Source organism: Asterias amurensis, chromosome 15 (assembly GCF_032118995.1).
Source record: "Asterias amurensis chromosome 15, ASM3211899v1".
In the NCBI taxonomy this organism is placed as follows: Eukaryota; Metazoa; Echinodermata; class Asteroidea; order Forcipulatida; family Asteriidae; genus Asterias; species Asterias amurensis.
The window spans coordinates 12,654,659-12,671,113 of record NC_092662.1 but is presented as its reverse complement, the minus strand read 5'-3'; the positions used below and the strand labels follow the sequence as shown (position 1 = coordinate 12,671,113).

Here is a 16,455-nt window from a genome sequence, read left to right as displayed (position 1 = left end):
CACAAAAAAATGCCTTTGAGAAAGACTCTGCTAGAGTTAAAACATAATGCCATTCAAAAAAAACCTGTAACGATTATTTTTCATCTGTATATGTTGAAGTGGCCTCAGATCGACCTTGCATCAACAAAAACAGTCGGCAACTGACTTTTCAGGATCACACTGCACCTGAGCTAAGACCATCGGGAACTTTTCAGTCGGCGACCTGAGCGTAACTGCGATGATTTTAAGACAATCGGAAACAGTTGCCCCTCAAAAAATGAACAGTCGCAAGGGTAGAACAATTTCAACTTATATGTCGTGATCCCGAAAGTCGGGAACCAATCGCAGGCGCACGATTTCTCAGTCTTTGTGACCTGAGCATCTTTTTGTCTGTGCGTTGCTAACGGCTTGTTGCGGGCCCAAGAAAATTGTAGGTCGATCTGAGGCCGGCTTAAACTGGATGATAGTCAAGTTTATACCAGTCTCAATCATTAACAGGAATACTTTCCATCTTGGATACTTTCAAACACAAGATGATTTGTTTTGTATTGTTTTGACCGGTTATCAGACAGTATACATTTTCATAAACAGTACAGTGGTCTTTTTTGCATTCCTTAAAGGGTTTGATACCTTCTGTACATCATATTTTTACTGCAGAAGTTTCAGCTTCATTATTTGCCTGATTTTGTTTTACTCATTTTGCAAAAACTGCAGCACCTCAGCAAGATATATTTTAAGGGAAGATTTCTATCATCAATTATCTTTAAATTGTGTAGAGTTTATGTTAATCTGTGGACTTTTGCGTGTTTGTGTTGTACAAAAAGTACCCAAACCCTTGATTTCCATGACAGTCCTTAATCCATGGCATGTCCACACTGCCATGGATTAAAGAGGTGAGGAGGTCCTTCTTGCACTGTGTACACAAGGGGCAAGTGCAAGCATACCATCGCACCAGGCCTGTGGTCTTGCAACCATGAGCTTGATGAATGAGAGACCAAGGAATTGAGTTGGCAATAGTTTACCCCAAGAGGGGGCTATGACTTCATCTGTTAGATCAACTTGGTTTAACATTGAGGGTAAACTTAGGACTTGTTAATCATTGGAGGATAGAAGTTGATTAATGTAATGACGTTGTATGATAACATTTTCAAAGATATTAGTGACCCACTCCGCATAAAGAACCGTAAGTTAGTCGCGCAATGCTATTTCACGTAATGGGCTCTTCCAAGTTGGAAAGGGTTTTTAAAATAAAAAAAAGTTTATAGCCCTCCCCCATCAATGATGTCGTAACTTTCAAAAACAGGTTGATTTGATCAATAAAGGTAAACCCTTTTTGTGGTAAAGTTTATTGTTGTTTGGTGCGATCTATTCCGTGCAATGTTACAAAAATGCTGATATTGTTGCCTCTGGCACCGTCTTCAGTTGAGTAGTTTTGAAAATGCAAAGTCGGTTTATCTTCAGATTGCAATTAGATGTACTGTCCTTTTGAACTCTAGTCTTAATGTATTTATAAATATTTGTCTCTTCTACAGGTAAGGCATTTTCCATTACATACATTCGACTAAAGTTCTACTCTGCACGCCCAGAGAGCTTTGCCATCTACAAGCGCACAACGCAGGACGGTCCCTGGATCCCATATCAGTACTACAGTGGTTCCTGTCAACAGACGTACAAGGTACCAGTCTCAACGTTTGCGCCTGTATCGGAAGAGACGAGGGCGCTGTGCTCAGATGATTTCAGCGATATCTCTCCACTGACTGGTGGAAATATAGCCTTTGGAACCCTCGAGGGTAGACCAAGCGCATACAGTTTTGATGATAGTGAGGTTTTACAGGTAAGCTTCATCATTCTTTTTGTTGACTAATCAGTGAACTTTAGAGAACTTATGTATCGGTATCCCCCACCCCCCAGGTTCTACTTTTCGACTAATAAGGACCAAAGGAGCACCCCATGCACCAAAGAACACTCCTGTGGGAACAAGCTTGCAATCTATTGGACTGCCAGAATGTTTCACTGCACCGCACCCTTGTGCCGAACTATGGGAGCAATCCTACACAAGTAAATTTGGTCATTATTATTTTGAATGTTCCGAAAGACATTTTGTCGGTCAAGGAGCATGGGCTGGAATACAGATTTGATCCATTTAGAATGCTTTACCGTTCCTACTTTTGAGGTTCTCTCAAAGTCTTTAGCTAGACAGTGTGTCCCCAGGCATCACGGTGAAACAAAATCTTCTGCCTGCTGGTATGCGCACATTTCGTGTTTTGCGTCAGTTTGGATCAGGAATGGGTTCACTGGTCAGATCGTCTTTAAATTACAGTTAGCCGATCTGTGTCGTCATTCCTCCACCACAATACATGCAAAGCACAAGTAGACATCACACTGACATCACAACTGATTGATGAATATTCATTTTCCATCTCGTTATCAGGAATGGGTAACCGCTACAGACATCCTGGTCATGCTAACCAGATTGAACACATTTGGTGATGAGGTATTCGAGGTACCAGACGTACTGCGTTCCTACTACTACGCTATCTCAGACTTCTCCATCGGTGGCAGGTAAGTTTCAGTCTCAGTCTGAAACCCTATGTACACGCAATGACATGCAGATCCCCTTTGCATTAAAGCACCTGACTTTAACTCTTATGAGACCATTCAGTTGTAATCATACATGGTTAATATCATTAAGTTTTTTAGAACAAATATTAAAATTGAAAACAATTAGTTTAAAACAGAAATTTGGTTTTGTTTTAGAAACAAGTATGTAGAGTCTACATTAACATGGACAAATTGGGATGTCAACTCGGGTTATGACCTATTTGGTTGAGTGGAAGTTGGACAGATCTTAAAGCCAATTGGGCATCCCAAAGTGATCATTATTTTTTTTACAGGTACGCAGAGCTAAATATTTGGAATTAAAAGATCCATTTGAAATGATTTGGGGTTTTGGAGTATTGGTTTTTCATTAATAGACAATGGTATCGTACTTCCATGGTTGCTGTGTTCCTAGTGTTCACTAGCAGCAATATACCCGAATCTCAACATACCAGAAAGGTACCAAACTACTATGCCTAAAATAACAAGGAACAAAAAAATGGCTTCACTTTGAAAAAGATCAAATTAAGATCCAGTTTGAGTCAACCAAAAAAGGTACCGGACTACTTTGTCCTCCCAGCCTATAAATGTTAATACCTATAATGGTAATATCAATTTGAATGAAGGGAAAAAAAAAACAAAAAAAATTGCTTCACCATGAAAAACATCCAATTGAGAATGATTTCTGAGAATATAGTTTGAGCTGTTGCAAACTGATTACCAACCAAAAGGACCTGTAGTATAAATGCAAAAAAATAGTTAATAATGGCCCGACGTTTTTGACCCTAGCAGAGTCTTTCTCGAAGGCTGAGTTTCATTTCTGCGTTACCTTCTAGGTGTAAATGCAACGGCCACGCCAGTGAGTGTATCAACAGCACCAATCCAGACAGTGGTGTGCGCTTGGTATGTCGCTGTGAACATTTCACCGCTGGTGTAGACTGCAATGAGTGTTTACCATTCTACAACGACGCGCCATGGAAACCTGCCACCTCATTAGAGGTCAATGAATGCCAAGGTAGGTCAAGTTCATTTTAAGAACTGAAAGCCAACTTTCAATTTTGTTTACAATGTTGTTGTTTTTTCTGGATGCACATAATCGCTGAAAAGATTCTGGGTCTGATTTGTGGTAGATTTTTTTTTTGTATTTATAGTTTCCAGAAAGTAATAGGCTTTCTGATGTGTTGAATGCCAGTGATAAGTGGTCATGGTGGTAGTTAATTAAAAAAACTGAAAATGAGTTCTTGTCGATATCTCTCTTTGGAGCGGGTAATTGCTCACAGGGCGGAGTTGTAACCCGTGGAACCAATTCACAAATTGTAAAGTACATTGAATTTGTTCTTGGTGAACATTATTAAGATATACTCATTTTTAGAAAGAAACATGTGAATTCAAAGCTAAACCTCTATAGATGTACACATTCATAGATAAACCAGCTAGAATTTTTGGTGTACCAATAGGCTTACATTATTTTTTAGTTGTTGCAAAATAAGTCACATGGTTCCCGCCATTTTCAATCTGCTGCTATTCAGTTTTCAAACAGACCGAAACATCAGAACAATTTAAACGCGGTTCAATTTGTACAATTTTTTAATTCAAACTATAAACCACAAGGGAAATCGTTTAATTCAAGACAGTGCATGTAAATTTAAGTGCCTTCAAATGTTTAAATATTTTGCTGTTGATAGCAAATGTCAACAGAATTATTTAAACAGAAAAACTATGATTGAAATCACAAACCTCTTTAGTTGGTAACGAGCATAGAGGACGATTTGCCTTATCTATTAGGGACCCTTCACTTCTGTTTATCCATCACCGTACGCCCAGACATTGCTAATCTTAGAGATTTTTGGCTTGGTTTTACCTGGGAAAACAAGTTTGGAAAAATTATATGAAACGGAAACACATGGTTTAGTTTCAGAATTGTAGATTCTGTGTTATGATGGGAAAATTTGAAAATGCGGTCCGATACTTATACTTTGACCCTCTGGTTTGAGTTTAAAGAGGTCAAATTCTGCGGCGTTATGGGCCGCTTTGGACATATTGGTACAAGCTGTTTGTAGCCCCTTTAACTTGACTGAGTAAACTAAAGCCCAACCACATATGATGATGGTGTCATAAACTACACATAAAATGCATTTCGATTGTGCTACATGTACTTCACTGTGTTAAAAAACAATAAAGTAAATCAAATGCGACCTTGTAGGCTTTACATTTATCAACCTCATAAATATCCTGGTAAGACATTAAAGGAACACGTTGCCTTGGATCAGACGAGTTGGTCTACAAAAAGCATTTGAAACCATTTGTTATGAAATGCATATGGTTAGAAAGATGTTTTAAAGCTAGAATATAATGATCCACACAAGTATCACTCAAAATTGCACGGTTTTCCATTTATATTGCGAACTAACACGATCGGCCATTTATGGGAGTCAAAAATTTGACTCACATAAATAAATGGCCGACCGTGTTAGTCGACGAGGTAAAAAGAAAACCGTGCAATTTCGAGGCATATTTGTGTAGATCATTGTATTCTACTTTTACAACATCTTTCTACCCATATGCATTTAATAACAAATGGTTACAAACGCTTTTCAAAGACCAACTCGACCAATCCAAGTCAACGTGTTCCTTTAATATTGACCCAGAAATCCCACCTTAACACCATAACTGGGCTGTCAGTGTTTATTCCCAACATATGTAAAAAAAAAAAAAAAAAAAAAAAGAGTCTATTTTTTAATTGAGGCGGTTTGACATGTCTGCTTTGGTTCATTTGATAGCAGCAATTGGAGTCTGTTCATTTATTTTGTATAATAAATTACGATCCTGCAACATTTGCCAGGGCGCTCATTTTGGAAACAAATCCACCAGACAGCAGGGGCTTGTACATGTATGTAGTTCGGCATGTTTACTGGACCCAACAACTTTTTAAGGACCAACAGCAAAATGAGAAAAGGGTACACTGAACTGTTTTTATTTGAACAAACACGTGAGAGAAGATTGACCCCATTTTGTATTATGAGTAAGTATTGTTCAATACTCAACAGAATTAAAAGAGATTTATCTGACTGAAGTCACAGTTTTTGCTTGAAATTAAAGTTTTTACACAGCGAGTTGTAAAACACAAAACAGCACAGACTTTTCCATTCTAAAAAGAACTGCTAAAAACACAAGAATAATTGACCAAGTAATCTGGCATAGTTGTTTGTACCAGAACCGCCAACTCTCCCTGATTCCGCAAAAGTGTTCCCTGAAAATCAACCGATCTTTCCATGTCTCGATGAACAAATGTGAAAATCTCTCTTATTGTGGAAATGTTTTTGCAACTACATGTATGTTGGATGTACTGTAAATGTAATTGTCAAATACCATTTTCTTACATGGCCTGTCATGAAGTTATACAAAAACTGTACAACTTCAAGGAATATTTTTATATGAATCATCATTATAATATTGATAACAATATCGAAGTCTTGTAAAGCGCACGTATCTACCAAACAAGGTACTCAAGGCGCTGTTCGAAAAGTGCACTGGGTTCTTTTACATGCGTTACACAACACATGGGACCAATGGCTTTACGCCCCATCCGAAGGACGAAACACTGGTAGAAGTATCTTGCTTAAAGCCATTGGACCCTTTCAGTTCAGAAAAAAAATAAAAGTTCACAGATTTACAAATAACTTACAGGGTTTACAGAAGGTAATGGTGAAAGACTTCTCTTGAAATATTATTCCATGAAATGCTTTACTTTTTGAGAAAACAGCAAAACAATATAAATTCTCGTTAACGAAAATTACGGATTTATTTTAAACACATGTCATGACACGGCGAAACCCGCGGAAACAAGGATGGGTTTTTCCGTTGTTTTCACAGGTTTGTTACTTGATATAGAAGTTGTGGTACACAAAGTGTGGGCCTTGGACAATACTGTTTACAGAAAGGGTCCAATGGCTTTAAGGACACAAGTGTCACGGCTGGGGATTCGAACCCACACTCTGCTGATCAGAAATGCCAGTGTTTGAATTCGGTGCCCTTAACCGCTCGGCCACGACACTTCCATTATATACCCTCTTTTAAAATATCGTTCCAACCAAATAGTTTCAAAATAAATGATTTGTGTAGTCTAAAACACCCAATCCAACGGCAATGTTCCCATTGTATGTGGAACATTAAGCAAAAAGATGACAATTTCTTTTCCATAAATATAATTCTCTGAGTGAAGTCTGATTGTACAGCAATACCTTCTTGACTGAATAAATGACAACGGATTGGGTAGCATTCCTGTAGGCAGACGAATGTCAAGCAGCTAGCACGCACGGGTCACGACTTGTTTGGTATGCGACATAGATCTTATAAACATCAGCGTGCTAAACGGGGACAACACTCCAAATAAACCGTCAATTAATTTTCTGTCAAGAACTGGCAACCCTTAAAACCATAAAAGAGGTGAACTTAAACATGCGTTTGGCCGATTCTGGGTGTGTGTGTTTTTTATGCGGAGGCATCTAACTACCGTCAGTAAATGCCTCGTTGAAGTAAATCAGTTCCCTCCATTTTGCGCCATGGGAGAAATATTCCAAAATGCACTACCTGGGCTGTTCACATCATTTGAAAGGTTTACGATTACATTTTGATGGTGAAAATCTGTCTAATTTAATTTAAGAGTAATATCTCACGGGCTCGTGTTACTTTCAAAATCTAAGGTAGCAACACCTAATTTGTGAAATTGAAAAAGGGGTTCCAAGTTTCTTGGAGTGGTAGGGTTTCCTGGACATTAGGAAATAATGAATTAAATTTCAAGCATGCCAGATGGAGCACATTCGTACAAATATCCATGTTGTTTTTATACTATTTAGTTTCAACATGAAAAAGTGTTCAAAATTAGGCTTGATTTTATCCTGAATCATCTGGAAATTCCACCTTGAAATTGATACAATCTAAAAATAACTCCCACATTGTTTCAAAGGTTGGCACAAATACTGCCCTCTAGTGGTGTGGATTACTTTTTCCCAACTGAAAAAAGTGCTCTGTCCAGAAACTTGTATGCTGCCCTCTGTTGGTGAAGACGGGACTTAGAAAGTTTGTTTGGTGTAAATAGGTGCTGCCCTCTTGTGTTTTGGAATCGTATGAAGGGTGCACCATAGAAACAGTCCCTTTACCAAGCAATGCTAAATACACCCAAATAGGGCCTATTGTTTTATTTTGTAGATTTAACACTTACAGATAGGGGCATACTTTGGTAATGACCCCTACATAATTGTGTGAATTCGGTCATTACAAAGATAGTAATGATTGATAGTAAGCATCCTGTTAGTGTTAAATTACTTACATTTGTATCTGAGAACTGCTTAAAGGCAGTGGACACTATTGGTAATTGTCAAAGACTAGCCTTCACAGTTGGTGTATCTCAACATATGCATAAAATAACAAACCTGTGAAAATTTGAGCTCAATCGGTCATTGAAGTTGCGAGATAATAATAAAAGAAAAAACACCCTTGTCACACGAAGTTGTGTGCGTTTACATGGTTGATTTCGAGACCTCTTGTTCTAAATCTGAGGTCTCGAAATCAAATTCGTGGAAAATTACTTCTTTATCGAAAACTATGGCACTTCAGAGGGAGCCGTTTCACACAATGTATTATACCATCAACCTCTCCCCATTACTCGTCACCAAGAAAGGTTTCATGCCAATCATTTTACTGAGTAATTACCAATAGTGTCCACTGCCTTTAACGCAGAGTTTAACTAGCGGTAACTTGAGGTTGAACTTGGTACCCCAGATAATCTTGCAAAACCTTATAACAAATCTTGAGGCTTACCTGGGGTTGCCACTTTGGGTTTGCATTCTTGCTGTACAGTCCATGTTATGTCCCAAGATCTCACTAAACCCATCTTTCAGGATTATGAACTTTTCTACAAAAAAAAAAAGGAAAATAAAAAGTACAGCAACAACAAATCCAGAAAAAAAAAAAAAACTCAAAAAAAAAAAACCAGCAGTTAAATAAACAAAGAATGGAAGGCCTTTCGCATAAGCTTTTTGAAAAGTAGCAAACTGGGCAAGTAAACTATGCATTTCACTTGCCCTTGGAAACTTTTATGATCCAAGATTATGAATTGTAATACGGAACCATTAGGTAGTGACCACCACCGTGGTTTCGTAGTCTAAGACATTTTTGTTTATACTCACATCTAAAAGAAAAAAAATATGAACATTTCAAACAGATCTGTATTGTGAACCCTTTTTGGTAGCCCACAGGGCAAATTGAGAAATGGTGTTTACTAGCTCATACAAGTTTTTACCATTACGAGACGATGACATGTACGTAGTCCGCAGCCGATTTCACAAAACGTAGGACGTTCGAGTTAAGACGAGTAATTCACCCCAACCTAGGATGGGTTCAATGCGTCCGAACGCCAATGGATACTGAACTTAACTCGTCCTAAATCCTGATAGATTAATCCTAAGTTAGGACGAGTTTTGTGAAATTGAGTTGTTGGCCACACCTACAGCCCCTCTAAACACGTTTTTCAGAGTCATGTACATGTTTTTGCCCTTGTAGATTTACAGCAGTCCCTGTTATTACACTTTTTAATCAATTTATACAAGGTACCGCTAGGAATCCCCAAGGAAAACATTCTCTGTTTCAATGACCATTTATCATGTTGGAGTACTGCGTTGACAGCTCATTGACTGTGTAGCCTCCGACTAGCCATTTATTACACAAGCTGTCACCGTGTTATTTTATTAAGAATTCCCAAGCAGAGGGCAAGAAGTTCAGGCTATGGAGTTAACATCACTAGAATGGGGGAGGGTGTGTGTGTTTATAATAATACAATAATAATATTGGCCTCCTATATAGTGCTCAAATTTGTCACTCCACTCCAGCAATCGTCTTCTTTTTTAGCAAGGTATGCTGAGCTACAATTTTTAAGTTTGAAACCTTTTTCCTTTAGGCCTATTGTACATATCTATAATGGTTAACAAGGTGCTGTGGCGCACTATGCAGCCAATCAAACCAGGAACACCCTCTCTTTACAATAAGTGCAACTTTGGTGTTTTGCACAACACATGGCACCTCATGGCTTGAAGTTCCATCCTAAGGACACAGCAATAAATAGCCCTTAATAAAAACGCCATAAAATTTCTGGGGAGTTTTAACACCATCGCCACCCAATGTTCACACTCAATGCATTTTTCCTGGGGGAAATGAACACTCAGTATTAAAGCCATTGGACACTTTCGGTAAACAATATTGTCAAAGACTCACACTTTGTGTACCACAACTTATATATAAAATAACGAACGTGTGAAAATTTAGGCTCAATCGGTCATCAGAGTCGGGAGAAAATAATGGGAAAACCCACCCTTGTTTCCCCACAATTCGCCGTGTCATGACATGTGTTTAAAATAAATCCGTAATTCTCGCTATCGAGAATTGATATTGTTTTAATGTTTTCTCAAAAAGTCTTTCACCATTACCTTCTGTAAACCCTGTAAATTATTTGTAAATCTGTGAACTTTTTTTTCTGTACCGAAAGTGTATAATGGCTTTAACCCTACTCCCAATCCCAAGCGAGCACGGCAAGGGGAACTACTCCCTGGTATTGCTATTTCCCAGGAGCTTCCCAGGGTAAGCTTTCCAGATGTGAAAAGGTTTTCCTGGAAACTTGTTTAGTGTGAAGGGGCCTGTGTGTGTTCAATTTACGTTAGGTTTTAGAATTCCTAAAAGAATATGACAATAATGTGCAGTTCATGGCATGACTTATTACTTACTGATTGAAATATAGATTTGTGGTTCATTGGACAAGACAAAAACATGGCCCGTTCCTGGAGAATATTTGTTAATCGGTCATTATGTGTCGGTCATATTTCGAGACCTCAAATTTTAAACTTGAGGTCTCAAAATCAAATTCATGGAAAATTACTTCTTTCTCAAAAACTACGTCACTTCAGAGTGAGCCGTTTCTCACAATGTTTTATACTATCAACCCCTTCCCGTTACCCGTTACCCAGTAAGGTTTTATGCTGATAATTATTTTGAGTAATTACCAATAGTGTCCACTGCCTTTAATTGAGCATGGATGTTGCAATGTTTGACAAGATTTTGCAAGAGAACTGGGACAGTAGAAAAAATTGTTGTCCTTTCACACGAGGGACATCCATGTACATTTTGTAAGATTTTACAACCATGCTACATTTTAGCAAGGGACCCTAGTTAATTTGCTCTCGTGTGAAAGGGGCTTAAGTGTAGACCTAAACAAACCCCCCAAAACAGTTGCCTTCTCTCTTTCATCGTTCTCGCCTGTTTCCTTTCAAGGAGTAGCATTTGACCCTGACTCACAAGACAACCACAGTACCAGCCCAAGACATTAAATGCTAACATTACAACCCCTTAGAGAATCAATGTGGGATAATTGGTGCACTTTTGTTTATACTTACTCATGATATTATTATGTATGGAGGTCTACAGGGACATTAAAGCAGACAGACAGACCACTGACTGTCAAGTATGTTGGAATCATGCAGTCCTTGGTGTAGTGTCCCCTAAGCAAGTTCCACAGTGGGTGTTAAAGGCAGTGGACACTATTGGTAATTACTCAAAATAATTATTAGCATAAAACCTTTCTTGATTACGAGTAATGGGTAGATGTTGATGGTATAAACATTGTGAGAAATGGCTCCCTCTGAAGTGCCATAGTTTACGAGAAAGAAGTAATTTTCCATGAATTTGATTTCAAGACCTCAAGTTTAGAACTTGAGGTCTCAAAATCAACCATCTAAACGCACACAACTTCGTGTGACAAGGGTGTTTTTTTCTTTCATTATTATCTCGCAAGTTTGATGACCCGATTGTGCTCAAATTTTCACAGGTTTGTTATTTTATGCATATGTTGAGATACACCAACTGTGAAGGCTAGTCTTTGACAATTACCAGAAGTGTCCACTGCACTGTCTTTTCACTTGGTTTATCTCAACATATGCATAAAATAACAAACCTGTGAAAGTTTTAGCTCAATTGGTGTTCGAAGTTGCAAGATGGTAATGGAAGAAAAAACACCCTTGTCACACAAAGTTGTGTGCTTTCAGATGCTTGATTTCAAGACTTAAAATTCTAAATCTGAGGTCTCTAAATTAAATCCTTGGAAAATTACTTCTCACTCGAAAAAAATGTTACTTCAGAAGGAGCCGTTTCTCACAACGTTTAATACTATCAACCTCTCCCCATTACACGTTACCAAGTAAGGTTTTATGCTTTCAAATATTTTGAGTAATTACCAATCATGTCCTCTGCCTTTAAACCAAGTATCAAACCCAATCATTGAAGGTCCGATTTCAGCCGATTTGTCCCAAAAATTTTGATTTAAGGTTTGATTAGCTGATTGAATAAACGAAAAGTGATGTCGCTGTTCAATTCAGTGACGCTTCAACACTGTTGACTTGAGATATAGGCCTACACACTAAACTGTAAATTAATTTTGATTAAAAGTTTGATTAGCTATTTTTTTTTATAGATTCCAGAAAGTTAAAAGCTTAATTTTTTAAGGCATTGAACTAAACTTTAAAAAAAAAAGAACAAATAATTCTACCAATGAAAAGTGGTAGTTAATTAAAAACTCAAAATGAATTATTGTTGATATCCTAATAATATCTAATATCTATCAGCCTTGTACAAACAATTTTGCTAAAATAAACACTGTACCTATTGTGAACGCGCGAACTGTAGAATGAGGTGCATGCTGGTCTAGCTAGCGATCAGACTTGATCTAATTCGGGCATATTGAGTTTTTGGTCTATAAGGTCTATGTGCATTCACAAATATGCTAAAATGTTTTTCATTTTGAATCTGCATCATCTGTCAAAATTCATTCCTCCATAGAAAAGGAATATTTGATAAAATGTTGTCTGTGTTTTTTTTATGTGGATGTTTTCAATTGACTATTGTTGATGTTTAAACCACACCACAATGCTTGTCACATCGTTGGAAAGCAACAAACTGCTGGCCTACAACTACACCAAAGCCATAAAATACCCACACTCTGTGGCTGGCCCTAAAATCTCTGTTAAAGTTCCCAGGTTCCAAGGATTATTCCTTCCCAGTCTTTTGTGGTTTGCATATTTTTTTTACAACCTGGCAAGACTGCCTCAAGTATCCACTGCCTCTTTAGGTTTTCCCTCATGATAAGTTGTATTTTAAAGGGCACTATATTGGACACCTCGTTTATGCCTAAAATAACAATCCTGTCAAAATTTGGACTCATTGCAGTTGCAAGAAAATAATGAAAGAAAAAACACCCTTTCCCACCAATTTTTTTTGGCGCTTTCAGATGCATAATAAAAGGCTTCAGGCCTGAAGAGTTTTATTGAGTGAGAAATTACCTCTTTCTCAAAAACTACAATACTTCAGACGGAGCCGTTTCTCACAATGTTTTATACTATCAACAGCTCTCCATTGCTCATTACCAAGTAAGTTTTCATGCTTACAATTATTTTGAGTAATTACCAATACTGTCCAGTGCCTTTAAAGTGCCTTAAATTACCAGTTTCCAAGGACCATTTCTTCCCCATCTTTTGTGGTTTGGGTATTTTTTACAACCTGGCAAGACTGCCTCAAGTATCCACTGTCTCTTCAGGCTTCCCCTCAAGGTGATTCGTATTTTAATGGATCCCTAACTTATAAAATTAATGAGACTTTAGTCTGAATTATTTGTAGACTGTAAATCCCATATAAAAAGGCTGGTTTCTCTCTTAAATGCAACCATTCAAAGACATGAGGGTGTTTTTCCGTCAATTCAACTTCTATTGCTGCAGGTAAAAGGAGAGCTTTGTTATGTTTGTACAAACAAACTACTTGAGTTCTTTTGACATTGTGTGTCCCAGTCCAACAGTGCCTTGAATAATCAGTTGAAAAAAGCCAAAACCATTTCAAATACCTCCATCAGTTTATAAGACTCTCAACAAGAATATTTTAGTCTCTTGGTCCAGAAAGAATTGATTGCAAAAACTATTGATAAGTTTTCCTTGAAATGTAAAAACTTCAGGGCTCGAGTTTAGGGAAAAAATCCACAAAACTGCAGGGCCTGTAGGGCTCAAAAGTTTTACTGGACCAGATAATGTGTTAAAAGACTAGGGGTCCATTTCACAAAGAGTTGGGAATATGACTAGTCATAGAAGTCCTAGAAACTTAAGGCTAGTCCTAAGTTAGGACGAGTAGCTTGTCCTAACTCGAGATAAGACTAGTCTTAACTCTTTGTGAAATCCACCCCTGAATCAGAATGAGAAGAAAACACTTTCATCACAATTAACATGTACACAGGTTCAGTGCACATTTTTTAGAGAGCAATAAAGAGAAGATCTAATTTTTCTAAAGGGTAATCAACAGTATCTGTGATTTTTTTGTTTTTGAATATCGGCCAAAATTTGCATATCGTCCCAGATGGGGAGAACATTTGTTCTACTCTGTCTCTAGTCTAATGCAGGCATGTGAGACTTCCTTATTTCAGCTGATTTGCTTTTTTGGGTTTTGATTTTCATCTTTTTTTCCCTTCACTTTCTGTGTACGAAATATATCTGTTCCTCTTGTCTTCTTGCCTGGTTATCCTTTTCCTCTTCTTTCATGGATAAGTTACTCACATGCCTGTTATTGTAATTTGCATTGATCCTGTGTATTGATCCTGTGTATTGATCCATCCTCCATGGTATGAAAGGTACAACCTTTCTTTATAGTCGTTTCCGTTTTTTATAGTTCTGTGAGGGGTCAATGACCCTAGAACTTGTGACTGCTCATACAGTAATCGATAAAGCCAATCAGACTTTCTCCAATCAAACTGTCTGTCATATATTTAATGTTACACTGGTGGTGGTTTAATGCTATAATGCAGCCCAATCTGTGGTGATGATAATATCTTGAAGGACTCTTACATTAGCAGAGCGTACAAAGCCATTTTACACAGGATCCTGTTCAAACAATTTACATGTAGGATCTACCCGAGTACAGAGAGCCCATAGTTATGGAGTGAGATCATAACTAGGGTGGTTACTAATAACTGGATCCTTGGACTGATCAAAGAGAGGGTGTGTACACTGGACCATCACTGCACCTGTATCCCTGGAGCTCTGAAACAGTACCCCCATGCCAGAGTTTCCCCAATTATCACATGAAAGTGCTGGCTTCATGTGGTGTATTCTGCCAGATGATAGCTTTTACAGATGAGTCAGGAGGAACCAAGTAACCAGATACCATTCTAGCGTTGGATTGATATGCAGGAATTGATCAACAGAAATTTTCTGCAAGTTTAGGTAACAGCTCATCTGCAAATAAAAGTTGGTGAGAGTTTTTGATTTTTTTTTTTTGAAAAGAAAGGAAATGACCTGAAACCCACCTACCGAGTCACAGCTGAGGAGAAGAAAAGGACCATCGACCGTCGGAGCGAGTCATCCGTGCTGAACCCAGGTGTTTCCCACCAGGCTGCTCTCTCTCTCTCTCTCTCTCTCTCTCTGCTTGGTTTCTACCTCAGAGCCCCAGTCCATCCTGTGTTTGGAGCATTACCACCTTCAAGTTACCGTTCTGGCCTAGTGCCAAGGTTTACGCTCACTAGCCATCAATTAGCTTATAGGCATCTGGTATGGCCAGCAGGCAGCGTAGACCAATGGAAGTTGCGGCAACAGAATAACAGTAGCAAGCATCATTACCTGGTGCCCTACAGCCTGCTCAAACTTTCCTCCCTACTGGACTGTGAATTAATCTGTCGGCAAACCACAAGTCTTTCCCAAATTGTTGTTGTTGTTTTTCTGCTGACTGACGACTACTGCTGAACTTGTCTGAGAAGTTTCCCCTGTTTTATCATCAGCACAAGGGTCTGCTCGAGTTCTCTGAGTTTGGATTTATTTTGTAACTATTTCTTGTGACTGAACATGGAGATACAACACAGCATCGCTTTGGTCACCTTAGTCTTTCTTCAGTGTGTCTCACTGGTGAATGGATACTGGTTCTGGGACGGTACACAATGGCAAGGTACATCTTCTTTTTAAGATATTTATATTCCAATTCGGCTGAATTATTTATTTATTTATTTATTTATTTATTTATTTGTTTGTTTCGGTTTAAAACACAACACGTTGTCGGTAGCATTACATGGCAATACTACAATGTCATGTTCAGGGCTGTATACTTCGTTTCTGAAAGGGCAAGGGCACCAAGGCATTTTCTCCTTGGTAAAGGGCACCCTATGATGAAATTTGTAAATTTCTACTGGAGCATTTCAAGGGCACCAAGGCAATGACCAGGGGACATGGAGGCAATCGCCTTCGTTGCCTCCGTTAAGTATCAGGCCTGCATGGTTACAAAATTTAAAAGTTCTACAAAAGACATGCACAATCTGGACCAGCCAGATGTAAGGATAAAAGGTTTACAATACATCAGTAAACATGAAATCGGTTACAGCATGGTTAAAGGCACTGGACACTATTGGTAATTACTCAAAATAATTGTTAGCATAAAAGTTACTTTGGTAACAAGCAATGGAGAGCTGTTGATAGTATAAACAATGTGAGAAACGGCACACTCTGGAGTAATGTAGTTTTCGAGAAAGAAGTAATTTATTTCGAGACCTCATAATAAGATTTTGAGGTCCCGAAATCAAGCATATGAAAGCACACAACCTCGTGCGACAAGGGTGTTTTTTCTTCCATTATTATCTTGCAACTTCACAACCAAAATTGCCTTGGTTCAATATTTCTGCATGCTCAGTGTGCAATGTGTGATTTGTTGGTTTACATTGACTCTTGAGTTGAATGTTATCTAAAATATTTAGATGATGCTGAAATGTTATTTTACTCTAAACATGGAGAAATGCTTTAAAAGGAGTTGCGAAAGTTG

The 16,455-nt window shown here is 38.2% G+C and overlaps 1 protein-coding gene and 1 long non-coding RNA gene across 4 annotated transcripts in view; one reads left to right on the top strand and one right to left on the bottom strand.

Moving 5' to 3' along the window:
• LOC139948340 (uncharacterized) overlaps positions 1-15,228 on the bottom strand; it is a 43,937-nt gene extending 28,709 nt beyond the window's left edge. Inside the window, exons 1-2 of one of the 2 annotated variants that reach the window (XR_011787435.1) lie at positions 14,960-15,228; positions 8,398-8,491 (exon numbers count right to left, since the gene is read on the bottom strand). This is a non-coding gene — a long non-coding RNA (uncharacterized lncRNA). The remainder of the gene's footprint in view (positions 1-8,397; positions 8,492-14,959) is intronic. The other variant, XR_011787436.1, reaches the window with a different exon arrangement.
• LOC139948339 (laminin subunit gamma-1-like) overlaps positions 1-16,455 on the top strand; it is a 78,119-nt gene that overhangs the window by 29,266 nt on the left and 32,398 nt on the right. Inside the window, exons 2-4 of one of the 2 annotated variants that reach the window (XM_071946475.1) lie at positions 1,517-1,813; positions 2,411-2,541; positions 3,414-3,592. In XM_071946475.1, the coding sequence (XP_071802576.1) occupies positions 1,517-1,813; positions 2,411-2,541; positions 3,414-3,592 (607 nt within the window). Of the gene's footprint in view, positions 1-1,516; positions 1,814-2,410; positions 2,542-3,413; positions 3,593-15,367; positions 15,592-16,455 lie in introns of those variants that run through there. The other variant, XM_071946476.1, reaches the window with a different exon arrangement.